The sequence below is a fragment of the Fusarium coffeatum genome, assembly GCF_003316985.1.
Source record: "Fusarium coffeatum strain FIESC_28 chromosome Unknown BRIP53273_contig_123, whole genome shotgun sequence".
Classification (NCBI taxonomy): Eukaryota; Fungi; Ascomycota; class Sordariomycetes; order Hypocreales; family Nectriaceae; genus Fusarium; species Fusarium coffeatum.
This window is the reverse complement of record NW_022157916.1, coordinates 46,017-72,821: the sequence shown is the minus strand read 5'-3', so window position 1 is coordinate 72,821 and position 26,805 is coordinate 46,017. Positions and strand designations below refer to the sequence as shown.

The window sequence follows — 26,805 nt, the reverse complement described above, 5'->3', positions numbered from 1 at the left end:
ACAACCGCCACAGTTGCTATCAGAACTCTGTGGAGACAAGACGAGCATCTGGCCATAGCGGGGACAAACGGTATGAGGTCAGGGGCAGCTTTGCGAGTTTTGTTTCAGTAGGCCAATCAAAAGATGACTCAAAGTACAGTATGATCCTCGCGAATAAGATGTCGGGCATTCTGCAACGTTGAGCTCAGCTCGGCAGGAACTTGCCTGCCGTAATGACGCATGCAGTTCAGTACACTGAAAGTTGAAGGGACAGAAGGCGGCATTGAAGGCGACTAGATCAAGCAGCGGTGTACTGTACATGAATGAAGGGACTCGGTTACATATGCTAAAGAATAAAAAGGAAGCAATAGTGTGAGGAACCTGGGAGTTTCACGAAGTATACCGTCGAATCTGACAGGTACCTTATGCGGGAGCTCTTGCTCCGCTCTAGTGCAGGTAGCTCAATCAGCAACAAGCCCATTTTGAGCCTCGACAAGTCATTTCTCATAGCGAAAATGTGCGACGACTAGTCCCTGTGGTCTTGTCTTGTATTGATGATGACGATGCAGGGCCATCTCAACCCGAGCTTTGGAGGGGCATGACCGTAACATTGGAAAGAACAAGAAGGTATCCATGTTGAAAGCTCTGGGCAACGGCTTTCGGTCTTCTTAGCTTCTCTCATCCGAAGCTCACCGGTCAACGTGTTAATCTTGATTGTGGCGATAGTCTGCATTGACGATCACAATTCGGTCTGCAAGCAAGTCAGTCCTGGCTATGCACTATTCTGAATATGCAGTAAAAAAAAAAGAAGTCAACAGATGATCTATCTGTTGTGTCAGATATCAAATCTTCAGTATCATAATCGGACACTTGCAGCTGGCGGCACGTCTAGATCGATAGCAGCCATTCAGGTCTGACTGAACTCAGTATAGGCGCGCAATAGCGTCCGAGGCGCCGTCATTGTATCGTGATGGCCCTAACTAGGTCCGTGGAGCCATGCGGTCGAGCGTCATCGGCTTCTCGCATTGAGGGCCGCGGCCAGGGAGAGTTGCTGCTGTGTCACCAAGTGATGACGGTTTTGCTTTTGCTGTTATTGCTTTGGCCAGCGCAGCGAATAGGCGATGCACACTGAGTGACCAGCCACACCTCACCAAGCCCAATATGGCAAACGTTGCAGAAAGATGCTCGTTATTTCGGGGCGGTGTCGAGACTTTCAGTGCCGTACTATACTGTACGGACTGCAGTTGCAGTTCCAGGTTGAAGAAAATGACAGATGACGGATATCATATCGACAAGGATGATGAAATAAGATGAAGTCTACAGCACGATGAGAATGTCGGTCAACTCAGGTGAAGGGAGTTGTTTCAGCCGAAACCTGAGGCATCTTCAGCAACCGGTTAGGTAGGAGCCTCCGTGGGCCTTTGTAGGTAGGTATGGTGACTTCCAGTGCCGTTGGCTGAGCCTCACGTCAAGGAAGGATGGGACGGGACTAAAAACGTTTCTTCCATGTGCTCAAGACATGCCTACCTACCTAAAAACTTTGGAGACAGTATCACCAAGCACATGACCCAAGCGCCTGGCGTCTGTCGCGCTACTGGATCACTCTGTACTACCTCCATCCATCAACCGTTGATTGAATTAAGCAATGGATGGATGGATCTTATTTTTGCACGAGATGTAACCCGAAAGCCATCGGGCGCCACGCCATGCAATGCTGTCGACAGCAGAAAAGTCCATCTCGGAAGTGGAGGGCAATGTTTAACTTGAATTGAATAGTACCCGACACTACTGGCTTTCTTTTCTCCTCAATTTCCACCTCGACCCTCTCCACTTGGACGCTATAAACGTCGCTATGACTATTTCAGACTACAGTACAGTACCTAAGGTAAGTATTAAATGAACGAGCTGCTACAATAAGCAGGGCATGCACTGATAATACTGGCTGCCCACACCCAGTACCTACTGTACAGTACAGTTAGATCCCCATTGTTTGTCGTACGACCTGCAGCGCTATTCTTAACGGATCTTGTCCCCGAGCCCAGTACTAGCCTCCTTGCCTAAGAGATATGGAGAACATGTCGAAGGATGATAACGGCTATCAACTTGGTAATCAAACACTCACTCGACTAGTGACTAACTGCCTACTACGTACAGGATTCATCCTATTGTCGTTTCCTTTTTCCTAATTCGAGCCTCTACAGTACGCACTTGCTTCTACAGTACCCGGATGACATGGACAGTTTGATATTTCTAACAAACCTCGTTAACGAACGCTTGCTATTTGTCAATCCAGTTTTGTTGGTTGCATCGTCAAGGCGCTAGTCAACGGTCGAGGATCGAGGAAATACTTCTAACTCTTTCCGAGGTGAACAATTGTTCAGTTGGACAGACAGACTTTGCCCGGGCTGAGAGCCTAGCCGACCTAGTACCCAGGAAGTCCACGCTCATCAATGCCAACCACGTTTTTCCCCCAATGTGGCTAAACTCGATCGCCTCAGGACAACAAGGGTCGGATGATGCGACATATTCTGTCACTTCTCACTCTGGGTTTGGCCCGCATCTAGATGGGGATGTCGAATTTTTCATGCATTAGACGTAAGGGAACTCCCTTACAATTCGATAACGTTGACATGTCACCTTTTGACTGACTCGCTGAGAAACCAGGAAATTAATCGCATATGAGGTCCAAAATAAAATAAAATTAAAATAAAATAAAAATAAAATAAAAGTAAAATAAAAATAAAATAAAAATAAAATAAAAATAAAATAAAAATAAAATAAAAATAAAATAAAAATAAAAAATAAAAATAATACATTGATTTATTTTACGTTGGCGAACTATTACAGGAGCTTGTATCCGTATCTATGCTAGGGCTGCAGATCAACAGAGCTTCGGTTGCCGCATGCAGATGCAAGCAAGTAAACAAGCAAGCAAGCTCGTTACAAGTTATATAGTGCCAGGGGTCTAATTTAGTTGAGGACCTGTTCGGGTGCAACCCACTGTACATTAATTCGGGAATAAACCAACATCTCTCTCGTTGCCGGCAGTTCCTTACCCTTGTTGTTCGTCGTATCTGATCCTATTTCTGGTCCTTGCTTTTTGTCAGGGTGCATTCGGTTATGATCAACTCTTTGGGTTTAGCACAAGAGTCAAGGGTAGGACACGAGCAGTTTGAGAAGTTTCAGGAATGAATTGCAGGTTCCTTGATAACCGATATAGACTACTGTAGCGACAAGATTCTATTTGGGGTCTCGACACGTGGTTGACAGTTGAACATTCGAGAATTGTCGACTGTAACCATGAGCCATGAACCATGATTCAGTCTATAGCTTGGGTTCAACTTGGACATGGCCTTGCGACATTGAACCAGTCCCAGGAAATGATTCGTCGCCAGAAAATCGCCTACATTTTGAGTTAGCACAGCCCAGCATTCAAACAAGGTAGCTAAACAGAAAGAGAAAGAGGCTATTGTCAACTCACCAGCCTCGTTCTTCTCCAGAGCTCAGGAAACTACAATCGCTGTCTAATTCGCAATGCCACTCCCGGCTGGCTTCGCTTATGGGCGATTGGGATTCGTCTGCTCCTTTGTGTTTGTCAACATTCTGCCGCCAGAGCCTGTCATTTGACATCCACTACAGAACAAACTTACCAAAGCTTGGCATTTGCGTGCCCGTGCCCGTGCCCGTACCTGTGTCTGTGCCTGTGCCTCGTTGATGGCGGCGGTACGTGCTTAGACCACATGTAAAAGCATGGAAATCTTCTTCTTCGACGGCTTCGGGGATACGCCCCGTGAGAACACGGCCCAAGGCTATGACAACGGCTGCATGGGTACAAAGCACCACCGCACGTTTCCCCTCGGCATCACAGCGTTCGATGATGGCTTGCACGGCCGCTGCAACACGCCCATAAAGGTCCTCGATCGTTTCGCCTTTTCTGGAAGGCTTGATGGCAGATACGTAGCTGTCATTGTAGGCTGGAAATAGCTCCTTGAGTCGCTTATGCGACGCTGGGATTGGATGGTCGAAAGGCGCTGCTCCAAAGAACTCACCTAACCCGTGTTCTGGACAGATTGTGGCGGTCGCAGAGCCATGTTGTATTCTTGGTTCATCTTTCAGTTGTTGCTGCTTGAGCTCAACAAAGGGCGTTATTGTCTGTAGGCAGCGGTAGTATGGACTGGAGTATACGGCATCGATGGGAGGATCCAAAGTCATCAGATGTTTGCCCATCTCTTTTGCTTGTGAGACTCCATGAGACGTCAGAGCAGGGTCTGCGGGAATTCCTGTTGGTGACCGTATGGCAGCGGTATAGACACCAGTCAAAGGGTCAACACTCCAGCCGGACCGGAACTAGATTCAAGGCCGATCTGTCAACACCGCCAGAACAAGACTCCAAAGCAGGCCTGGATCGTGGATCGTGGATCGGAAACTTACTCCATGACGGGTGATGTAGATGACTTGGAGCGACATGTTGCTTATATGTACTGGTGAGGCAAGGTACAGCGAGTGATGAGGTTATCTGAAATCTATGCTACGGTGTTTGTTGTAGGGACTGAGCCGTATGCACTACGGAGTACGGAGTACTGGGTACGGGGTACGGGACTGGTAGCCTCGGGACCTCGGTGCTCGGTAGGCCACATGCCGACCAGAGCGACACGGCCCCACATCCCCCGAGAAGCCGCCTACGGATGGCCGAGATCGAGACCTCGGAGCCGTTATTATCAATTGATTCAGCTTCATGAGAAGCACAGGGCCCTTGCTTTCAGTAGCACGGGGAAATTAATAACACGCCGCTGGCATCGGAGAGATGGAGTCCGAATCTTCAACAATGCAGGAGGGGCGATCGAAATAGCGCCAGACTACTGTTTAGTCTGCGTTACCACCGCTTGATTTCGTCCGGTCCAATCCTGAGTCGGGCATTTGGGTCGGCTAAATTCTAACGAAGCGAAACTTAGTAACTTCGGATGAAGAAATCGATATTCCCAGGCCTCCGTCACGCATCGACTGCCATTGGCGGATCAAGTCCGTTGAGATTTGAATTGTTGGTCTAGCTTTGGAGCTAGACAAGGGCTTCGAATGAACTTGACGAAAAGATTTGCGAATTGTAACGAAATTATGATCCTTGCAGAGGTAGCTATCAACACGCCCACAGGACGAGGGAAGATTGGGACGGTATTCCATCATCGACGACATTCGTATCTTCTCCAATTCTCATCCCTTTCCTTCACGAATTTTAGAATCTTCAGATTCGCTCTAGGGTAGGTAAGATACTCCAGTTCAATCCAAGAATGGATTAGCGTGAAGATTGTGGATCAAATGGCTCACGTCAGCCATAAGCCATCTCAACGGCTTACATGAGTTCCCCTGGAATCCTCGATTTGTGCATTCAAGCTTCTCGATGCTATTTTCCATAAAGAATCAATCCGTATATACGAATACAATCTGAAGAAATGGTTCAAGATCGTACAAGAGTCTCTCAGCTCTCAACAAACACTAGTCAGCCCTCCCAGAATGGCTCAGGCTCATCAGCCATCAAGAAGAAAGTTGTTCGGCGAGATCCAGAAAAGAGACGTATGCAGAATCGCTTAGCACAGCAGACCTATAGTAAGTTAGTCCAGATCAATAGGTTAATTGCCTTACTTATATTGGCCAGCCATGTGCGGTGGCTGACATGATCCATCTTCAGGGGAAAAGCAGAGAAAGCGCATACAGGAATTGGAGCGTCGTGCTGCAGAGCACGATACCGAGGTAAAAGATAGTGACGGATCTATTGAGGAAGTACACCCCGTAGGGTACAACAGTACTACAAAGTCTGCTGGAGGATTCCTTCTGGACGCCGAGACTGTCAACCCATCAGATCTCTACAACGGCCTTGATACGACAGTATCACACCAATCAACCGCACATGTCGAAACATGGGACTCAGATATCATACACGAGGACTTCGACAAATGGCTCATCGCAAATCCAATTTACGACGAACATACCACGCCGGCAGTATTCTTCAACTGTGGCTGCCCTACTCTTCACGTCCCCAACACCTCGATGGAGGTTCTACTCCCTGTCATCCCCAACCCATACAAGAACAACCTCCAGATGGACATCATATGCATCATCTCCGCTATGCTAGAGAACTGCCTCTCTCTTGGAATAACGCGTTCCATGTACTGTGCTGAGGAGGCCGTGTCGCCTTTCTTTCGAGCCCACGTCCAGGAGGATCCCAGCTCGCAGGCTATCGTTGCATCTGTTCAACGTGGCGCTCGTGGACTGCATTTTGATCTTCGTCCTACACAGACACAGATAGTTACCGACCATCATCCTTTCATTGATACAATTCCGTTCAAGGAGGTCAGGGATAACATCATCAAGTACATGAGTTCTGATGAAGAGGATGAGTTCTTCCACGACTCGTTGAATCACTTGACATGCTGGGGAGGTATCAACGGTGCACATACCGGAACACCATGGGATGCGAGAAGTTGGGAGGCAACAGAAGAATTCATACAGAAGTGGTCAAATATTGTAGGAGGTGAAGAAGGCGAGCTGGCAAGGAATTCGCAGTGGTGGAGGTCACTTCGTGGCGAAAGAACCATCACCGAGATAATGTGAAATGAAGCATGTTTGGAGACTTTTAGTAAATGAATTGGTTCAGTATATGTGCAGTATATTTGATTGTCTATACGCGTGTGCACAATGTCGAATCATAGACTGAATAGACAAGATACACAAATCTATTGCCATCTTGGCGTGACCATGTCTCTGTAAAGGAAGAATATGCCCAAATCTACCATAACGCCCTGTCAAGGAAAAAAGAAAGAAAGAAATCAGCGTCCCGAATTGAACTCCTGTCCATTTACCCAAGCCCTGGACTCCGAAAGAAAGAGAGAAAAAAGTGTTTCCAATATGTTGATTCGTATATCATTCTTCTGCATTTTTGGCGTACAGTCGCTTGTGTCATTCATGTCATATCTCGGGCTTACATGACAGCGCATGAGCCCAGAGTGCGTGCCCTACGGCGACCGGTGGGACCGAAACCACCGTCCTCCTCGTCTAGATGGAGGGCTTGGGCTTCTCTGGCTCGACGCCTGCGTCTTCGGTAACCTGCGCCTGTCATGCCAGCTTCTTCAGTGGCCTGCATATAATCTGCCCACTTTCTCTCCAGACGACCGGCGGATGCCAAATCACCACGTAGAACCCGCTTTTGATGCTCATCTACGGTCATCTGGAAGCCATAGAAACACTTGAGTCCGATCATCTCGGTAGGGTAGCTGACTTTGCCGGGTTGGCCTGAAACGCCCTTGACTTGAGTGTTTCGGAAAAGCACCTCACGAATACCTGTCCAGGTAACGTTTTGGCAGTCGTAAACGACCATCTGAAGGCTGAGTTTCGGTCGTGTTCCATTTTCCGTTGATCGCTGAGAACGCTTCATGACCATAGCCGCTGCCTCGGCGAGGACAAGGTCGCTAACGCGGGTATTGTCGAGATCGATGTTTCGGAGATTCGTGCAAGTTTGCATGACCGGGATCATTCCTGTGTCACCCAAGTTTTCGCAGTAGCTCAATGACAGATGTTCTATAGAAGTTGCGCAAGGAGCCTTGGCAAGGTGCTCTGATAGGATTGAGTTTGTGAGGTTTTCAAGGTCCTCAAGTTCGAGATGTGTCAGTCGAGGAGTAGATGCTAGGATAGATTCGAGAGCATCGTCGTTCAGCAGCTTGCAGCCGGACAACTGAAGGCCCTCAAGGTCCGGCACCAAGTGGCCTATCGTTTTTACGCCTGCATCTGTAAGTTGTGTACATCGGCTGAGGTCCAGGTGTCGAAGCTTTCGGGCAGGAACAATGGGTTGATCGGTCAAGATATCGATTTCAGGCTCAACACCTTGCATCATGATTTTGAGAGCCTCGTCATTGAGCTCGGCACAACCGCTCAGAACCAACCTCTCCAGATTGTTTGTCTTGAAGATGGCTTCAGCAGTCTCAACATTATCGAAACCTCCAACCTCTCCAGCACGGAGATCTCTCAATTTCGGGCACCCCTCAACCACCGCCTTGACACCTCTGGCATCAACCTTGCCACACCATGAAATGTTGAAAGATTCAAGTTGATGGCATGACTCAGCAATGATCTTACATGATGTGTTGGAGACTGCGGTTAGCCCAGTGAGGTTGAGGCTGACAAGTTTATCGTTGTTTCGCAACAAGCTATGCAGTGTGCTCTTCTGGAAGTTCTGGCAACCTTCCAAAGTCGCATCCATAAGGTTCTTGCATGCCTTCACAATAACTTCGGTGCGCTTGTAGTGCTCGACCTGTACACAACCTCGTAGGTTGAGGTCCTTGATGAAAGGACCTGCCGCAATAATGATTCTGGCGAGTGACTCGGCAGGAATTTCACGATAGAATTCAGAGGCATCAAGAGACGTCCACAATTGACCATCAAAACATGTCTTGTAAAAGGCCTTGGAGACTCGAGATGCCTGGACGAGCTCCTTGGGCTGGAAGAATGAGAAAATGTGAATCTGAAGTTCATTGGGCATCTTTTCCCAGAAGCGGAATGGAGACTTCTGGATAGGCTTTACACCTGGACGAACTCGAAGCTGAACATCTTGCTTAGATCGGAACTCGGATGGAAGAGGCGCGGTAATTGGAGTTGTAATTGGGGTGGAATTCTCGATTCTGCGAATAGCCAATTCTCTATCAGGAGTTTCGAATGGGAATTCTCCCGATGACTGAGGACTTGAACCTGAGGTGCTGGGCAGACCAAGAGGCGAAGGCTGTGGGGTTGATGAACGTGCGCTATAAGGAGTCTGAGACTGGGGTGGTCCAGTGGCCGCAAGACTAACACACGAAAGGGTGCTTCTCGTGCTATAGGGACTTCCACGGCTGCCAACGGATTTGGAGCGGCGCAAGCCACTCAATGAGGGCGTTGAAGATATGCGCTGGATTCTTTGAATAAGACGGTGTCGGTTCTTACCCTTGACGGGCATGTCCGGTGCTGGCGGAGTGGATACGCCCTCTGGGACCGGGCTCGGGGCGCCGGAAGATGAGACCTCGTAAACGTTCATGGTCAAGAGTCCTCAATTGGGTTCGAGAGGAGATTTTGGTGCTGAGATCGGTCGAGAGCTTGAGATATGGGATCTCACAGCCACAATATTCTCGAGACGACCAGGACAAGATTCTTCGATAGGAATTGTACAGTACTGTAAGCGTCGGTCGGTCGATGGTGGGGGTTGGAGTGGTCGCTAGCAGAGCAGCAGGGGACAATGCAGGGTCTTGGTCTTATTTCATCGCTAGCGAATGATGGAAGTCGATATTGGTGTTGAGTAGGTACTGTAGGTATGGACAGAACAGATAAGGAAAAGAAACAAGACGGATGCAAGATCAACGGAGGAAAGGAAACAAAGATAAAAGAAACCTCGTGCAAAATATCGCCAAGGGAGAAAGTAAGAGAAAAAAGATCCAGTGTTAAGGTCGTCCGCTCGTTTTTTCTGGAGGGAAACCGAGGAGATCAGCAGACGACGGGGGACTCGGCGAGGGTGGTGGGGGGGTGGTCAGCGGGGCCGTTTCGTCGTACAGTAAGTACCTCTACAGTCCAGTATCCTAATTCGTGTAGATACCGGGCTGTATGTATACTTGGCTTGGGGGCTGGTGTAAACGAGGTTCAAATAGATGGAATTGTGCAAGTACAGTATCCAATTTCTAGGATGTAGGTAGGTAGTTGTTGAAGAATAGGGCACATGCTCATCAAGAAGTGAACATGACCTTGAAGTGATGACCAGACCAGAAAGACAAGAGATCAACTCAATATGAGGGGATAAGAATGAGGCTTTTTGTTTGTTAGACACTCGCTCGCTCTAGAACATAATCCATCAATCCAATAACTTAGTAACTTCCAAGACTGTCTAGATCCCTCAGAATTTCGTGTACCTTGCCGAATTGCAGTCGAAGGACCAGACCTAGGAGGACCCTTGGTTCCCGACTTCTGGGCCGGGGGGGGTTCTGGGGCTATCGCTCACTAGTTCCCCCACTATTCTTCTTATCGTGCGGGCTGCGGCGGGGGGATCGGCTTTACGCGACTGTTTCTGGCGGCCCGGATGGCGAATCTCTTGTATCCGCTTGATAGTTCATCTTGTAGCGCTTCGGCGAATCCTGGCTGGAATGAGACTTTATACAGCATCGCGGGATACACGAGGCGAGCACGAATCAACTAAGCTACTAACCTAGGCTCAGCTCAGCCCGGATTCTGAAGCCCAATAATCCAACGGGACGGTGATCCGGAAGCCAATCAGTGGCACAGCTTTAGCCAGATGCTCCGGCTTTGGCTCTGACTTTCTCTCTGGAAGGATTGGATGTCAAGCTGCACCTTTCCCTGGCGACCTGAGTACAGTAGACACCCGTCCTGTTTCTTTTTCTATCGGCCTTTCTTCAGGGGCTTTTTGAGGGGTCCTGTTGGTGGGAAGCTCTCCCCACCCCTCCACTCACTCTCCTCCATCCACCATCCATTCATGCATCTTACCCGAGCCATCCCAAACCCGGGGAGGAGGTCCAAGTCAGTTTCTCGTGTCCGCGTGGCACTTTTTTATATCTCTCACGCTGAGGCTGTTTTACCAACTATGAATAGCATTCAATGCCCTTTGTTTGTTCCTGACAAGACACCAGAGTGCAGGTCTCTCTCCTGGATGCCTGCCGCCAGAAAATGGGCTCGCTTAAACTGATCAACTGAGGCATCCGCATCCATTGCAAAGACCATCACTACTGCAAATGGTTACCAATGGACCGTTGCTTCAGCCAGATGGCACCACAGACTCAGGGACCTTGCCTCCGACTACTGCACGTCGACCTGTACCAACGCACGATTCAAAATCCGTCCCTGACTCAAGGGTCCATGGCTTGAGGCTGGGCCAACCATGGGGAGACAACCTGACAACTTTCTCCGCATTCATGTTATGTACAGTAGAGGTACAGTGCTGCACAGTACTGTACTGTCAGTTTTTAACTTCTCGAAGGCGGTCAGAACCCCGTCTGGCCACTGGTGAGGGGAATATTCGTTGATCTCAACAAATCAGTACAGTAGCCCCGACTATTAGCCTATAGGTTATTTCTTCTCATTAATTCTTTGGTTTGTCTGCTCAACGCCCTCTCGTCTTGGTTCCTTCCTCTTTCAGTCTCGACTGTAAGCAACTTTGGGAAACCCTGGGGAAGACCCCACTGAAATGGAAGGATGGAAGGATGAGGGGCATCCTTCCAAGACTTGAAAGCAGATGACCCCGCCTTCTATGCTCGGGCGATAACAGCCCGATTCGATTGTCCTTATCGCTCTGAATGTTTGGAAGTTTTCATACCTCGACAAAAGACGTTCATTACAACAGTCGTTTCAAAATGTACCTATGGTGAACACTGTCGCTTGAATCGCTCATGTGTCGCGTGCTAAGGCTGGAAATGCACCACTGGGATCACCAGACATCTTTTCATGGGGCTTCATGTTCATCTCAGGTAGCTTCCCAGCGACCGTATGATCATCTACCGCCCAATAGATTAGATTCCAGGACTATTGTCACATTGTTGCTATCTTTCTTATCAGCTATGTATTCAGTAGAGAATCAAAGACTAGGTACATATACTATCACTGGTTCATGTCGCGTGGTCAAAGAACAATTTGGCCTTGTCTGGTTGAGACATGACAGAAGATCTGAGCTGTTGGGGTGATCGTCTGACTCGGTTGGTCACACTTCGACTGATAGAAATGGAGAATGGCCAGTCCCATACCAGCGGTCAATACTTGACGAGGAGAACTCGTGCCCTGAGTTCAAGTCGGATTTCCACAGGTAATTATTTTGTCCTCATACTGGATTTGTCGTATTTACGTTTATGTAATTGGTGATTAGTGAGTTCGCTGATTGTTACTACAGATCTGTGAATCTCGAGTCTTATATGAGCACGGATATCGAGTAAACAGACACTCGAACTATTTGCTTGTTTTCCAACTGCCATCTTGACGTTTTCCGTTCTTGATTTGTATATCCGCAGGCTCACATGTTCTTGGCAATGAATGTTATTCGGGCAAAGTTATTGGTAGGAAATACTTATGGCTCAATGAGCTATTTCCTCCACGATCTACTGCACGTGGGTACTGTAGATACAGTATCAGCAAACACGTACAATAGCATGAGCAAACACGTACAATAGCATGATATTTCTCGCCATAGGGTGTGTTAGCTTCTATACAATCAAATTGATGCACTTTGTTTCCCATGTTACACTCTGTACTGTAGTGTAGCATAGTTGTAGTTGGCTGAGAGGTATATCATCCATTGTATAGGTACCTACCTACTATCCTCTGCGTCAAATAAACTATCAGCGTTGATTTTTAAACTTTTTGAGTGCATGAAATCTAAGTTTCAAGTTACCATGGGTAACAAGGGGTAAAGCCTTGGTTCTGGGAAACGGGCAATTTACCTGATTCACATGCTTCTTGTTTTATTGAGCCATTCTTGGAGAAGCATTATGTACATTAGTTCCATACTGTACTCTTCTTGTCTTGATAGAGAACGACCATCGGCGTGGCGTCAATCTTTCAACTGTTCTTCGATGATAACGATTGGCAAGTCGTATGCAGAGTTTCAGTTGATCCGCAGCTGAGGAATTAAGTGTCGCAAGCAAGAGAGCACTAGATTATTGGAAGCCAAGATCTTGTATGTTTACAGCTCAGATCTTACCCGACCTGGACAAATAACTATGAATTGTAAAACAATCAAAAACACTACATACGTAGATACAGTAAGATGCCAAAGACTTGATAAGTTGGATCTCATCTGACATCGGGTTGTGCGGAAACAGAAAACGGCTGCGTCATTTGCCTCGTCGGACCAGGTTCAATGATGGGTGCAAATGGCTTACAACGGCTGGGCTTAACTCAACGTGCTGCCTATTCAGTGCATCTTTTGGGGGGTCCCCCGGGAGCAGGTAGTGGCTACGATTCAATCTGAGCCAATCAGGTTATCTAATGACTTCACAAGTCTCGAGAGCAGCCTATGATAGCGCCTCAAATCCTCTTCGGAGTCTCCATACTCCATGATTAGGTTGGTGCCTTCAACATCCGTACCTACGTTCGTTCTTTAGGTACTTTACTCGACGAAGGTTCTTGACAATTAAAAGTTCGCGAGGGCATTTTATTTTCTCCTGTCGCAAACGCCTTGTGCATCTGTTTCGCAAACTTCAATATTCTTACACTTATACGATTACCCGTTCCCCTCATAACTGCACACACTTGGCATCCCACACGACTCATAGCAACTGTTTCCTTTGTGATTCAGGTCACAAGCCAAGACACAGCCCTGCAAAGACACCCCCATCCTCGACAGTCTCAATCGTCACCCTTCGACTCTCAACCCTAGAATATCGACGACTCGACATTTATTCATACATACCTTGACTATCCACCAGTCTTTTTTGGATAATCCTACGACACACGATCCCCCTTTCGCGGTAACGGCTGGTTTCAATTCTCATCCAACTTTGGCAATCGAGGCAACCGAGATTTCCTGCTTGACCCCGCCATCCTCAGAGCAGGCCTCTCGCAGCCCTTCCTTCACGACTTGATCCGTGGTTTCGGCCTTCCCTTGGCCGACTCCAACTATGCTACAGATGCATGGCGGAAATAATGATCATGGTATTCTTTTCCACAACCCGGCACTACTCTTGACCTGGCTTTGCCGGTGACTGACCAATGTTTACTGTAGGAGCTGAAAATCGCACGGGAGATGATGAACGCGGACGCGAGAAGTTCCCGATGGCTCTCTCCTTGCCAAAGAACCGTAGCACAGGAAATTTGGCGGCCGCTCGAAACTCATCGACCACGGATCGAAGTAGAGCACGAATGTCTCTGGATGCATCCGCAGCGGCGGCAGCAGCCGCTGACCTTGAAGCTATCGCCAGGTATGTCGAGCGGGATCATGCGTCACTCAACCCAGAAGTGGCGTCCAACCTCTGCTGGCGATTGCTGACCACCACATCATCTATAGGTCTCCCATCATGACCGATCACGAGCATGGCTTGGGCCTGTCCGGCCTTCGACGAATAAGACAACAACGCCCACCATCGAGAAACCCAACACTACCAGGATCTCGAGCCTCTTCACGAAGCCCCTCCGTTGCCGCCTTATCTCGGTCAACCTCCATGAGTGCTATGGCCGCCAGCGCAGGCAGCTTATCATTGACAGGCGGCCCTGCAACTCCAAGTTTCGCTGACGACCTCTCCCGCTTTCCATCCGAATCTTTACATTCTTTCTCGTTTGCCAATCAATCCGAAGACTTCCTGCATAACCGACAAAATGTTCTCAAGCGATCCATTGAGTTCATGAAGGACCATATGGGACTTCCTATCAGCTCGTCACAGGCTGCTCTTGCGAGTGCCCAGGCGAGGGTAAGCGGCGATGTAGAGACCCAGAATATGCTCGACCTACTGGCTCAAGCACAACTCATCAGAGCCGGAAATTTGCCAAATCCCGACGACGATTACACCCCAGCTCCTTTAACCGGCCCTGCGGAGGTTTCTCAAGAAAATGTCTTTGACAAAAACTTCAATCCTCGAACATCCAGCACAGACTTGATCAGCCCTCGCCAAACGTCGCCACCTCCTCGACGATCAAGAGTCGAAACAACAAGAAGATCTAACCACCTCGAACCAGTGGCTCATGAGGCTGCTCACAAGTCAGATCAATCATCGGTACCGGCAAATGAGAATGAGAGCACTGGTGGGAAATCGGCACCCGTTCGGCCGAAGTTGACCTTGAAGCGAACCATGACGGATATCACAGCAGTTTCAGCTCAAGATAGGTTGATGGACACAGTGTCACAGCCATTCTTGACAGGACAGCCTATCTATCAAGAACCGCTGAACTCTCCTTCTTTGGCGCAACTTCCCAGTGCCACAGCAGCCAACTTCCCCACCCAGTTAGGCCCTTCTGTACACGGTCACACAAATCGCTGGGTACCCGCCGCCCAAGCAATCTTCACAACAGAAGTGAAGCCTCCCTGGACTATCATCGCAGCCAACGATCTTGCTTGTTTGGTTTTCGGCGTGACCAAAGCTGAGGTGCGCAAGATGGGTATTTTGGAGGTTGTTCAGGAAGAGAGGAGGTCGTGGCTAGAGCGAAAGCTTCTAAAACAATCAGACGACGAGTACAGCGAAGGGCAGACGTCTTCTGGACCAAGTACTCCGGCTGCTTCAGCGGCGTCGGCTTTGCTCAACGGTAGATCTGGAATAACAGCCCAGCTCCTGAGCAAGCCCAATTCGAGGACTCAACCACGCAACCAGACGCAAAGGCGTGCACAAACGGTTCACAGCGGCGATCCCAACCCTCCAAAAGTTGGAGCTGGTGGTCACGGCCATAGCCAAACTAATTCGTCTAGAGGCGTACTACTGTGCGGTGATGTTGTCCCAATTCAAAAGCGTAACGGTGCGACCGGTTCAGCAAGTCTCTGGGTGAAGGAAAAGAAGGTCGGCCTGATCTGGGTCCTGGAAGAAATCCACGAAGATGTTGCTTACATCACACTGGACGAAGAAGGAATCGTGCAAAAAGTTTCCGGGTCTACTACCACTATCTGGGGATTCGAGTCGATCCCCCCTGGATTCGATATCGCGAGACTTATTCCACGGATCCCTCGCCAAGGTATCGATCCCAACACGGGAGAGATCGACTTCGCCCAAGCGACAAGACGAAGATATTTTACTTGTCCCCATTCACCACAAGTCAACATTCCTTGTACGGTCGAGCAAACTCGTGGCAAGCTTGAGCTTCGTGTATCGACTTTCCCTCACATGGCTGGAATCATTGTAGTTGAGCCCGAATCCCTCAAGATCCGAAGCTCAAACTCAGCCTTTTGCGGTGCACTCTTTGGATTTGAAAAGGCCGATGGTATGTCGATCAATGCATTGATCCCAGAGTTTGACAGCATTCTCGAATCGTTGATAGATGAGGATGGCATTCAGCTCCTCGATGGTATGGTTGTTCCTGAGCATCGTTTCAGGAAAGCATCGGCATTCCTTGCACTGAAAGAGAACAGACCCGATGCTGCGTCGGCTTTCCTCCATCCTGCTGGATTGAGTGCGAAGCATCGCGACGGGTCCGACCTGAAAGTCGATGTCCAGATGCGCGTAGTCAAGAGTGAAAAGAAGACCCGTGTGGTGAACGAAACTGTTGCTGAAGGCAGTGATGAGGACAACGCCACCGGCGATGGAGACGCAACTTTCGAAGTGACTCATTCAGAAATAGTGTATGCTTTGTGGGTTACCTACTCACGCCATCTTCATGGCACCCAGCCTCATCTCAACCTTGAGAGTCCTACTCCCGGAGCCCGCACACCCCTCCACCAACCGTCCCCTGGTCAGACTCCAGCTCATACACCTTTGGAAATTGCCTCGGATGACGAGTCACCTCGAAAGAACATGCTAGTCGCTGCCAGCTCGCTGTCCAGGCATTTGAAAGACGCTGCCATGAATGCTGCTGCCAAGATCACCGGCCAGCAAACAAAGCCTAAGCCTGAGGAGGCGCCCCCAGTACCAAAGGTTGTCGAACCTCCACATAAGAAAACAATCAACGACTATACGATACTTGAGGAAATGGGCCAAGGTGCGTACGGTCAAGTGAAGCTAGCCCGGCATAAGGAGTCGGGCAAGAAGATCGTGCTCAAGTACGTCACCAAGCGCCGTATTCTCGTGGACACTTGGACAAGGGACAGGAAACTGGGTACTGTTCCTCTGGAAGTTCATGTCCTGGAGTACCTTCGCAAGCCTGAGCTACGTCACCCCAACATCGTTGAGATGCAGGGCTTCTTTGAAGACGACGTAAATTATTATATTGAGATGATTCCTCACGGATTGCCTGGCATGGACTTATTTGATTACATCGAACTGAGAACCAACATGGATGAGGCCGAGTGCTGCAGCATCTTCGTCCAAGTCGCAAACGCTATTCACCACCTACACACCAAAGCCAAGGTGGTCCACCGCGATATCAAGGACGAGAATGTGATCCTTGACGGGGAAGGCAACATCAAACTTATCGATTTTGGAAGTGCTGCATATATCAAAAGCGGACCGTTTGATGTTTTCGTTGGAACAATCGGTATGACCCCTGCCTACTTGACTGAGTAATGCTAATTTTTATCTAGATTATGCCGCTCCCGAGGTTCTCGCTGGCAAGCCTTATCGGGGTATGGAGCAAGATGTATGGGCCCTGGGTATCCTTCTCTACACCATCATCTACAAGGAGAATCCTTTCTACAGCGTTGACGAGATCATGGACCGCGACCTGCGAATACCTTATATCCTAAGCGAAGAAAGCATTGACCTCATTCGCTGCATGCTGGATCGTGATGTCGCCAAACGCTACGACATCAACCAGGTGTTAGAACACCCCTGGTGCCAACTTGCAAACGATGCATGAGGCTACAGCCTTACCCATTCTCAGAACACGATATATATAAGAGATGTCGATGACCAAACATTCTGATGCACTACTTGACGATTTATTATGGTCACAATACCCTTGTGGACAAAGCGACCTCATTATTCCCCCCCTTTGTCTTATACGCGTTAGATGCGATTGACGTGGAGCAACCTGAACGAAGATAGAAGAGAACACACGATACCTGCTCCAACATTAGGTGCAACGCCGGAAAGGCTAGTATGAACTTTTTTTTTTTATTTAAACGAATTACTCCGGCATGGAGGATACAAAGACCGGATTTCCAAAGAGCGTGAAGGATATGGATTGGGCACACTGGCGGGAGTTGTTTTCGAACTTTTGATTTTGGTGACATTGCGATAGAAAGAAAAGAAATGCAGGATGCAAGGCATTCTCATTTCCAGAAGCAATTGGAGATAGAAATTACCAATATTCAAAATGTATATACACCACTATGGATATCTCTGAGAATGAAACCCTCGGTGAGATTTTCATCTTTGAAGCAGATCTATGTAGCACCCAAGTGAATGCTCCTGTACACATTCTAACGATAATTCAACTCGGGATTAGCCCTGAAATTGCACCGGCATCGACACTCGGGCACCGGACACTCGGCGTGTCTAGCAAACCACTGCCGAGCATGGTCAAGGTGCAAAACATGTTCGCAGCGAAGACAGAATGTTGGGAACTGTCCGGCCATCTTGGCTTCACTTTTCTCCTCCGGCTTGTCAGAGCGCGGTACACCGACAATCTCGAGACACACTACACATCTTGGGAGATGTCGACCGCAGTTGGGGCAGCTTACACCTGCGTTGATGCTCGTCGCGAGGAGCGGGTTACGAGACTCGAGCGCTGATGCTGCTTGTGCAGCAGGGCCACCTCCAAGGTGGGGAGGGTGGCTGGCATTATTTGCAAGAGATGTCTCGGCGTCGCAGAAAACGCAGCGGAGGGCGATTTGGCGAGAGGGTGGCTTGAGTTTAGGGATGCCGTCCCGTTTGGAACGTTTCGTAGACTCAACATCGAATTTTGTACGCTGGAAGAAAAGTTTGTGACGTTGAAGATGGGCTCGGTATGCGTTGCGCCACGCCCGGCAGCGTATATCGTCAATATAGCGAGGTGCACATATAGACAGGACCAACGTTGCTGTTTGGACATCATGGAACTTTTGTATGTAACGAGCAAATATGTCGACCATGGGCTCAGTAATACCGGTAAGGACAATGCCTTCTATGTCTCCATCTGCTATCGCCAGATCAATCTGCTCGTTGAGCCACTTGGTGAGATGATCATCGTCGAAATTGCGTATAGCGATATACACGCGATCTGATAAGGGGAGAGAAAGTTGGCTGGCTATGGCCGTCCAATCACCAGTTGCAATGAGTGATGAGATAGCCCGCAAATAGGGGTCAGTCTTTGAGGCGACTGCTTCGTCAAAATCAAGCTGTTCTTTGGCCAGTGTACTATCCCCACCACCCATGAGCTGTAGAGCTAGGGACACAAATAACAGTTCTGGGTGTGCGGTGCTGGCTTTCTTGAGAATCTGAATAGCTTCCTTGTGGTCACCCGTGAACAAAGCTCGAGCAGCCGCCATGGTATGAATGGTGGTAGGATACTCTGGATCCGCCTTGCGGTTACGGCCTTTGGGATCATGCTTTTCTGAATCTCCCCAACCTGACACATCCAGGCAGAGCTGACGAAGGGCGGGCCACTTAGTAGCCGCTCCATCGAATTTAGGAAGATGCTGCTTCTTGCAGAAATTCGCAATGCTGCGTTCCCACGTCGAACGGTCAGGAGGTGCGGTGCCTGGGGGTAGACGAGTGGAAGGTTCCCGGCCTATATTGTGGTCAGCCGATGCTCTTGGAATAACACTATGTACTTACCGAGATTGTTGGTCCATATTGAATGGACTCCCAGGTAGCTCATGTCAATATTGGACAGAATCATGCCTCCATCGTCGGCGAAATGTTCAGCACCTAAGATTGGTGAGCTCCTACTACAACAGTTGTCTCGTTCCATATTTTTAGATATACTTACTGGCAACCCAGTCCCACACATACTTGACCCAAGGGTCATCCGCTACAATATCTCTGTTTGCCACAGGATCAAAGAGATATTTCTCTTTGGCACGCAGCAGCATCGCGTGATCAAGCACGCTCTGTGCTTCTCTGGGCAGACCTTCAGCCTCAGCGAGTGAAGCTAATAAGGCATCGTGTATCTCTCGACAAGACCCTAAACTGTCTGAAGCCAAAGACATCTCGCTCGTTTCACTTTGCACGATCTTGGTATCGCCAGCACGGGGCTTGATACCTTTGGGTGCTTGAAACTCATCTCTGACAAATGCACGTAGGGCTCTAATTTTAGGTGCCACTGTAGATGCTTTGTGGAAGGCTTCAGGTAATGGTCTTGACGTGGCTCCGACGTCCTCTATCACAACTGAAGACAGACTGTTCGCCTTTAGTGCCGCTTCTGTGTCTACCCGAATACTTGCGCTATCTGACCCGAAAAGAGGTACGTCCGATAGCGCTTCTTCGATGAGTAGGGGCCCTAGAATGTCAGGGGCCTGCGCGGGCTCGAACTGCATTATGCTTCGATACGGCGCTCCCTCTGTATATAATTAGATCGAACAAATGTTTGAAAATTTTGATCCAATTTACCTTCAAGCCCACGATGTGGTGATTTCCATGGAACGAGTTTGTAGACGTGATCCGAAGTCTGCGATGGCTGTTCCAGGATCTCAAAGTTCCCATTTGCTCGTAGAACAAGTAATCGTGGACGTAGTACTGGTGAGCTCAATGTCACCCAGTCAAAAGCAACAATTCGGTCGTTCTTTCTTGATGTTTCAACATAGGAGACGTCCATCTCGTACGACTTTTGGACTTGCAGAAGCTCTGGATTACTTGAACCGGAAGACGGGGTTTCTTTGTTAGTGTTCAAGACCTTGAGCTGTCCAGTACGCGATAGGACAGCAAGTAAGCCGCGGTGGTCACGACAGTAACGAAGAGAGCGGACTAAAGAATACTTTCCTTCTGCCAAGAAGGGATCGGAGTCTGTCTCAATCACTCGATCGAGACGTAATGCTCCACCCCATGGAAGTTCGTCCTCCTCGATTGCTTGCATGTACGCATGGGAAGCCACAGGGCGTGTTGTGGCTCTCCGATCCCATATCATTACACCAGGATGATCGAGTGCGGATGAAGCAAAGTAATTCTGATCAGCATAGTCGATTGTGAGATTATTGTTACATTTGGTCTGGAATGTCACAATGCTTCCAGGATCTATGGGAGAATATCAGGTCAGTTTGCTCAAATGGTGGTTGATTATGAGGCTTACCGCGAAGATCATGTATTCGGAGGCCTTGGGCCTTAATACCAACCACAAGAGTTTGAGGGCTATCCTCAAAAAACTTGATACTCGATACAGAGACGCTGGGCTCCAGACGATGTTTTGGGTCAGCAATATTAGTTGCATCCGAAGGAAAGCCTTTCGTGTTCTTGTCTATTGAAGACAGTCGGCTAACGTCCCAGATATGAAGACATTGGTCCATTCGGACCCTGTCAAGGCCCACCGCTAACAAGCCTGTAGTATTGAACGCAACGGCCTGGCATGTGCGGGACATTTTGAGGCCCAGCTCAACATATGCATTGGAACCATCGTCAATCCTCAGCAAGTTTACGATGCCACTTCCAGTGCCAACAGCGAGAAGGCCGGGGTTAGTCGGTGACCAGTCGTAAGTCGTGAGAGGCGGGAAGTCATCGTGACGAGTAAGCTTCTGATAATCGAACCGTCCCGCTCTTGCATGACCAGTCGGTTCATAAACTTGGACCACGCGATGCTGAAGGTTGATATGAATGAAGTTGTCATAAGAAGGGTTGGACGACCATTTGACGAGTCCTGGCTCGGGGCGATCCATAGCGGAGAATGATTAGCTCGAAGGCGTGCTTCATGCAAGAATTTATAATATTCCAATTGTTCTGTTCAGAGCAGCATTTAGACAAGAGAGGTTCGATACAACTCAGAACACAGTTGAGACAGAGGCATTAAGTCACGTAAGATAGCTCTGCATCTGAGTCTGAGTTTGAATTTGGAAGTAGATCGACAGGGAAAAGTTTTGAATTCGCGATTTCGAGGATTCCTGTCGATGCCATTAAATCAAGAGTCCGTTGAATTGTTTGGTATCGGATGAATGAATGGTGTTGAGCTTAGATGGATTGAGCTTCTAGGAATAGACCTTCCCCACACAATGGAAGGAACACAACGCTAATCCAGAACTGGAGGCAGTCGATAAGATAAGGTACCGCTACCTGCATCAAAGTCCCCGCCAGTAAAAAAAAAGTTGACCATTTCTAAGTCTCTTTATTATATTCAGTCATTTTGATCGCTTTTCTCTTCAGATAAATCGGGCATTTAACCCGCACAGTCTTCCCAGACACAATCAAGATATTTCATTGAACTAAAATGGCGCAAAAGAGAGAGTATTCAGAGGTTGGCTCACCTGAGCCTCGAGACAGAGCATCTTTCAATGGCGCCAAGAAGCGCAAGCAGAGCAAGACGAAGCACCGGCCGAACGAAGGGACTTCAACATGGGCCAAGAAGCGAACGCGAACCATTGAGCGACTCCTCAACAGAAACCAAGAACTACCCGCCAATGTTCGCAACGATCTCGAGCGAGAGCTGGGCGCGCTCAAGGCTACAGTTGACGACAAGAGCTTCCAAAAGCTACGAAGTGCCATGATCTCGAAATATCACATGGTTCGCTTTTTTGGTACGATTATTTTTAGTCCTATGTCGGATGTGAAGGGAAAGGCTAACCTGCTGTGCGTAGAGCGAAAGAAGGCGTCGAGATTAGCGAGGCAGCTGTGCAAGAAGATTGATCAGACCGAATCGACAGAAACAGAGGAGCTCGAGGGATTGAAGCGCGACCTCCATATTGCTGAAGTGGACGAGGCATACACTCAGCACTTTCCCCACGCCGAGCCCTATATCAGCCTCTACACAAACGCCAAATCGGACAAGCAAGAGGAAGAGAAGGATGACGACAAGCTTGACTACACACCCCTTAAGCAGAGAGGCCTGTTGCACACAGAGAGGCCGCCAATTTGGTCGGAAGTTGAGCAAGCGATGAAAGATGGATTTCATGCGCTGCGAAATCTGAGGGAGAGACGGCCGGCTGAGGTTACAGAACCGACTAAACCCGAGCGCAACCAGAAGAAGGCCAATGCATCGACAAGCAAAGATAAGACTGTGCCAGCTGCGAAGGCGCAGCCCAAGAAGGAGACCAAGCCCACTCCTTACACCAAGAGCAAGCCAGGGGCAGCTCCCAAAAATCGCAGAGAGCGCCGACTTGCAGAACGCCAGGGCGCACAACCTGTTGTCAAGAGTGACGATGATGATAGCGATGAGGGTGGTTTCTTTGAAGAGCCTTAATAACTTCTGGGATAATATGAAAAGAAGAGTCGAGTCGAGTTGAGCCGATTGCAGGGGCGTGGGAATGATTTTTACATATTGCATTCACAGTTGTTGGTAGATACCCTGTGAGACCGGCGGGTCGCATCCGATATGTTGCGTTTCAAGCCTGTCTACAACCAACACATAAATCAAGCGTTGTCAAGTTCTCAACTGGATTTTGTACATTCATGTCAAAAGTGTAACAACCGCGCATGAGAGATCTAGACCAGGCTACATGCACAGATTCTACCTGATACTCTTAGAATATGTATTGCGACCAAGAGCGCCAATATAAAGCAGTCTAAATGCAACTCTATAGTAGCATCCAGTGACTCAACTATTTTGTCTCGTAGGTACCCTGTGGAGGCTTTTCTGACGCCTGTCAATGTCAATCAGCCTAAGTAACTCCACCAGAGCCAGCCAGCCAGCCAGGCCATGAATGCCGACCCCCACAGCCACTTGAACTTGTATCCAGCGCTTCTCTTACACGCAGCCCAGTTAGCCATCCGACCAACAATATCAATACAATACGGGTCAATCAAAAGGCAGGCTGTCGAACTGACCCTCCCTGGCCGCATTTTCGATCAACTGTTGATTCGTCGCTGCGCTATACTTACCTATGGGAAGCCCCAACTGTGATTCATGAACTGTAACTACCTACCTATAAATTGCACCCACCTCACACCCTTTTTCATTGTCAGGTTCCTTTAATCCAAAGCCATCGTTTCTTTCTTCCTTCTTTCTCTACTGCACCTTTTTATCTCATCTTGTTTACTTTTGGATCATCAACAGTGAATCATCACCACTCTAACCCATCTATATATATAAACCATGGCCAACCAAGGCTCCAGCAACACCGAACAAGGAATTCCTTGGGATCGACTCATCCAATTCGCAAATAGCAAAAAGGCTGAAGAAAAGATCACCGGGAAACCTGCACAGCTGGAAAAGCAGCAGCTTGCCGCAATCGCGATGCTCATCGAACTTGTTAAGGACATTGAAGTTGATGACACCTGCGTGAGTCGGCTTTTTGGTAAGTACTCCTCTCTGACACATATTCAAGGCGCAATCGTTGACTAGTTTTCTCTAGAATACTGCCAGCAGAAAAAGATCACAACCCCCAAATTCACTTCAGAGACATTCAATCAGTCCGTTGCGGGTACAGTTATCCCGCGATCTCGCGTCATCTGCACATTGCCATCCAACAACCAGCAGTTCCCCCAAGAGGGCTATGGCTACGCTTTTGGCGAAGAAATTCCAACTTTCAAAAAGGCACAAAAAGCGAAGAACTTTGCAGCTATGCAGGCACTCAACTGGCTTCAGGGACAAGGCCCAACATCATCTAGAGGCGAGAAGCGCCCAGGTTCAGTCATAGGGGAATCTCCTACTCGCACGAAGAGGAGGACTGAGGACGAAGACAACCCTAACGGCAGTACGCCGGTTTCAATCACGGGAAAACATCCCAATCAGACCAAGACCGAAGAGGAGAACAACTCTGACGGCGGAGCGCTGACGGCTGATTCTTCGCAGGCCAGTGATCCTACGCCGGCTTCGACTGCTGGCATTCAGGGACCTACCATTCGTGAGCGAGCTGCTAAGCTTGGTGTTGATATGGAATTCGGCATCCCAAAGTATTTCGTTGAACAAGACAACGAGGGAGAAGACACTTGGAAGGGGCGGCCCATCTTCCGGCACGATGGTAGAATTCCTCCAGACACGGGCGTTGTGACTGGGGTTAAGGGACGGCAGCAGGCAGAGGATTTGGTTGCACAGAAAACTCTCGAGTGGCTAGAGGGTGAAAAGAAGAACAGGGACACGCTATATGAGCAGATGATAGCTTCTGTTCCGAGACCAACTTGAGCGCCTTTCTTGCTCTTGTCGTTTCCTTGCCATGGTTAAAAAGGGAAATAGGAAATGCTTTTGGGGCTTGGGCTTTGGGATCTGGAAGAACGGATGCGATCGGAATATTATTCGGGGCAGCAACTGAACAACAGAGAAATTATCTTCCGAGACTCAGTGTGCCAGAACATGGTAGCCCAAACGTTACTTTAAGTTCGCATAATTTGACCAAATCATTTCGTTTCTTGATTATTTTCGCCAGCCAACTTTTCTGGTACCTCCACGGTAGCTATCAATGAATGTCAATAGTCTTCAGAATGCCATGGATGTTGCTCTGATGCAAGTCACAGCCTTTTGATTCATGATGTCTGCTCTAGGAACCGCCTCGTTTGCCTCCTCTTCCTCCTCGTCCACCACCTTGGCGAGGGCCCTTTCCAAAAGGAGGACTTATCTTCAAGTCAGCAGGCAGATCAGCCACCCACTGTCCATCCTGCCATAGCACGCCAACGTCGACCTTGCGTCCTGTCACAGACTTGAAGTACTTTGTGCTCAGGATGCCCTGCTCGTCACCTTCAGTCAACAGTACACCGTTATCACTCAACCACCACTTGATGCCATCCTTCAAACTCGCCTCCATGTCAACCTCAATGATCAGCTCTGCATCCTTGCGCATACCGCTCACGATGCCTTCCTCGGGTGTTCCTGCTGAGCAATGTACGTGATTACGGCTCATGGGTTTCAGGCCACCCGTTTCCACGATGGCAGGCCAGAAGTAAAAGAATGATCCATGTAGGACACGCTCGGGGACATTGCCAGCCTCGACGGTCACGGGTGTAAGAAGATTAGCTGACTCAAGCTTGATGGAGTGGCCTTGGTTGGCACGGATAAGATAGTCAGCTGGTGAGGTAGATTTGGTATCCAGAGATGGATTTGTAGCTGGGTTTGGCTTCAGGGTGAAGCGCTGCTTGCCGTCTGCAGAAACTGTGGCTTGGATATCGCTGAGTGTAGCCTTGAGAGATTTCAATGGATTCCACGCGAGCTAGACAAGCATGTTAGCCCAACTTTCCTCTTTACAGAGAATGCAACGCAGCTCTCTAGCTGATTTTCGCTTACTCACCACGGCATCTAGACGTGCGAATCCCTCGTCGTCAAGTTGAATACCAGCATTAGCCGCCTGATGTCTCAAGAGCCTGGACAAAGCCTTTGAGACCTGCACCTCTCGACCTTGGCCGCCACCACCGCCGCCACCACCTCGTCCCCGTCCCTTATCGCCTCTTGGCTTTGAGTGTTTGCCTTGTACCTTGTCCTCCAAGTCGAGAAGTGCATCTTCTCGAAGTGTGTTATCAGCCATGGTGTTGTGTATGCGCTGTGTAAAAGTCTTGTGATGAAATGGAGTAAAACTAGCCGAACTGCTCTTGGCAACTGAGGATGGTGGTCTAGCTTTCGCAAGGAGGATAGAAAATAATGGATTCCTCAACTTTGATGTAAAGGTGAGAGACATCAACTTGGTCATCAGTCGTCTGTTGAGAGTTTAAGAATTCTTGTGAACCAGGCTGTCAGTGGAGCCCAAGCAGTACCTACCTGCCTGCTGGGTACTACAGGAGCAGTTAGGTAACCTCGAATGCCTGACTGCCAAAATAATCACCCTAAGTGCAGTTTGGCAAATCACGAAAAACGATCAGAATATTTTGTCTCCTATGTTCCGGCAGGGCAATCTTTCTAACACCCTGACGCTATCAATCCGGCCTGACTCAGCCGCCTTTCTCTCTTGAATAGGACTTATAGCTCCCGCTACTCGCCGAAGAGTCATTATTACTGTACAAATCAAACATGTCACTCGTCGAACAGTTTGTTGTGTTTGCCATGACTCATTAATAGAGTCTTGGGGGCTAATATCTCACGTTTAAGATTTCACAAGAGAGCATAGACAGAAATGCAAAGATGCAACAAAGCTAACCATCAGAGATCGTTACAAGCACGATCCAGGCCATCTCGTACATTAAACTGACTCGGTATCCATATGCCTATCCTAATACCCCTGTTTCCCCTTATATTTAGGAATGCTTTACACCATAGGCTCTTGCT

At 48.7% G+C, this 26,805-nt stretch overlaps 8 protein-coding genes across 8 annotated transcripts; 4 read left to right on the top strand and 4 right to left on the bottom strand.

The window, feature by feature from the left end:
- Positions 1-3,612: 3,612 nt before the first annotated feature.
- Positions 3,613-4,446, bottom strand: FIESC28_05737 (uncharacterized protein; the record flags this gene model as incomplete). Its single annotated transcript, XM_031159882.1, has 2 exons — positions 3,613-4,326; positions 4,411-4,446. The coding sequence occupies 2 exons, from the start codon at positions 4,444-4,446 to the stop codon at positions 3,613-3,615; spliced, it is 750 nt and encodes a 249-aa protein (XP_031016045.1).
- Positions 4,447-5,426: 980 nt separating this feature from the next.
- FIESC28_05736 (uncharacterized protein) lies at positions 5,427-6,585 on the top strand (the record flags this gene model as incomplete). Its single annotated transcript, XM_031159881.1, has 2 exons — positions 5,427-5,580; positions 5,663-6,585. 2 exons carry the CDS (start codon positions 5,427-5,429, stop codon positions 6,583-6,585), a joined length of 1,077 nt encoding a protein of 358 aa, XP_031016044.1.
- Positions 6,586-6,952: 367 nt separating this feature from the next.
- On the bottom strand, positions 6,953-9,034 carry FIESC28_05735 (uncharacterized protein; the record flags this gene model as incomplete). The annotated part of the gene is made up of 1 exon (XM_031159880.1): positions 6,953-9,034. The coding sequence occupies one exon, from the start codon at positions 9,032-9,034 to the stop codon at positions 6,953-6,955; it is 2,082 nt and encodes a 693-aa protein (XP_031016043.1).
- Positions 9,035-13,604: 4,570 nt separating this feature from the next.
- FIESC28_05734 (uncharacterized protein) lies at positions 13,605-17,415 on the top strand (the record flags this gene model as incomplete). The annotated part of the gene is made up of 4 exons (XM_031159879.1): positions 13,605-13,638; positions 13,709-13,904; positions 13,991-17,094; positions 17,141-17,415. 4 exons carry the CDS (start codon positions 13,605-13,607, stop codon positions 17,413-17,415), a joined length of 3,609 nt encoding a protein of 1,202 aa, XP_031016042.1.
- A 565-nt stretch (positions 17,416-17,980) lies between these two features.
- Positions 17,981-21,346, bottom strand: FIESC28_05733 (uncharacterized protein; the record flags this gene model as incomplete). Its single annotated transcript, XM_031159878.1, has 5 exons — positions 17,981-19,269; positions 19,317-19,409; positions 19,471-20,040; positions 20,091-20,711; positions 20,767-21,346. The coding sequence occupies 5 exons, from the start codon at positions 21,344-21,346 to the stop codon at positions 17,981-17,983; spliced, it is 3,153 nt and encodes a 1,050-aa protein (XP_031016041.1).
- A 545-nt stretch (positions 21,347-21,891) lies between these two features.
- FIESC28_05732 (uncharacterized protein) lies at positions 21,892-22,860 on the top strand (the record flags this gene model as incomplete). Its single annotated transcript, XM_031159877.1, has 1 exon — positions 21,892-22,860. One exon carries the CDS (start codon positions 21,892-21,894, stop codon positions 22,858-22,860), a length of 969 nt encoding a protein of 322 aa, XP_031016040.1.
- An 852-nt stretch (positions 22,861-23,712) lies between these two features.
- FIESC28_05731 (uncharacterized protein) lies at positions 23,713-24,741 on the top strand (the record flags this gene model as incomplete). Its single annotated transcript, XM_031159876.1, has 2 exons — positions 23,713-23,914; positions 23,972-24,741. 2 exons carry the CDS (start codon positions 23,713-23,715, stop codon positions 24,739-24,741), a joined length of 972 nt encoding a protein of 323 aa, XP_031016039.1.
- A 352-nt stretch (positions 24,742-25,093) lies between these two features.
- Positions 25,094-26,071, bottom strand: FIESC28_05730 (uncharacterized protein; the record flags this gene model as incomplete). The annotated part of the gene is made up of 2 exons (XM_031159875.1): positions 25,094-25,759; positions 25,838-26,071. The coding sequence occupies 2 exons, from the start codon at positions 26,069-26,071 to the stop codon at positions 25,094-25,096; spliced, it is 900 nt and encodes a 299-aa protein (XP_031016038.1).
- Positions 26,072-26,805: the final 734 nt, after the last annotated feature.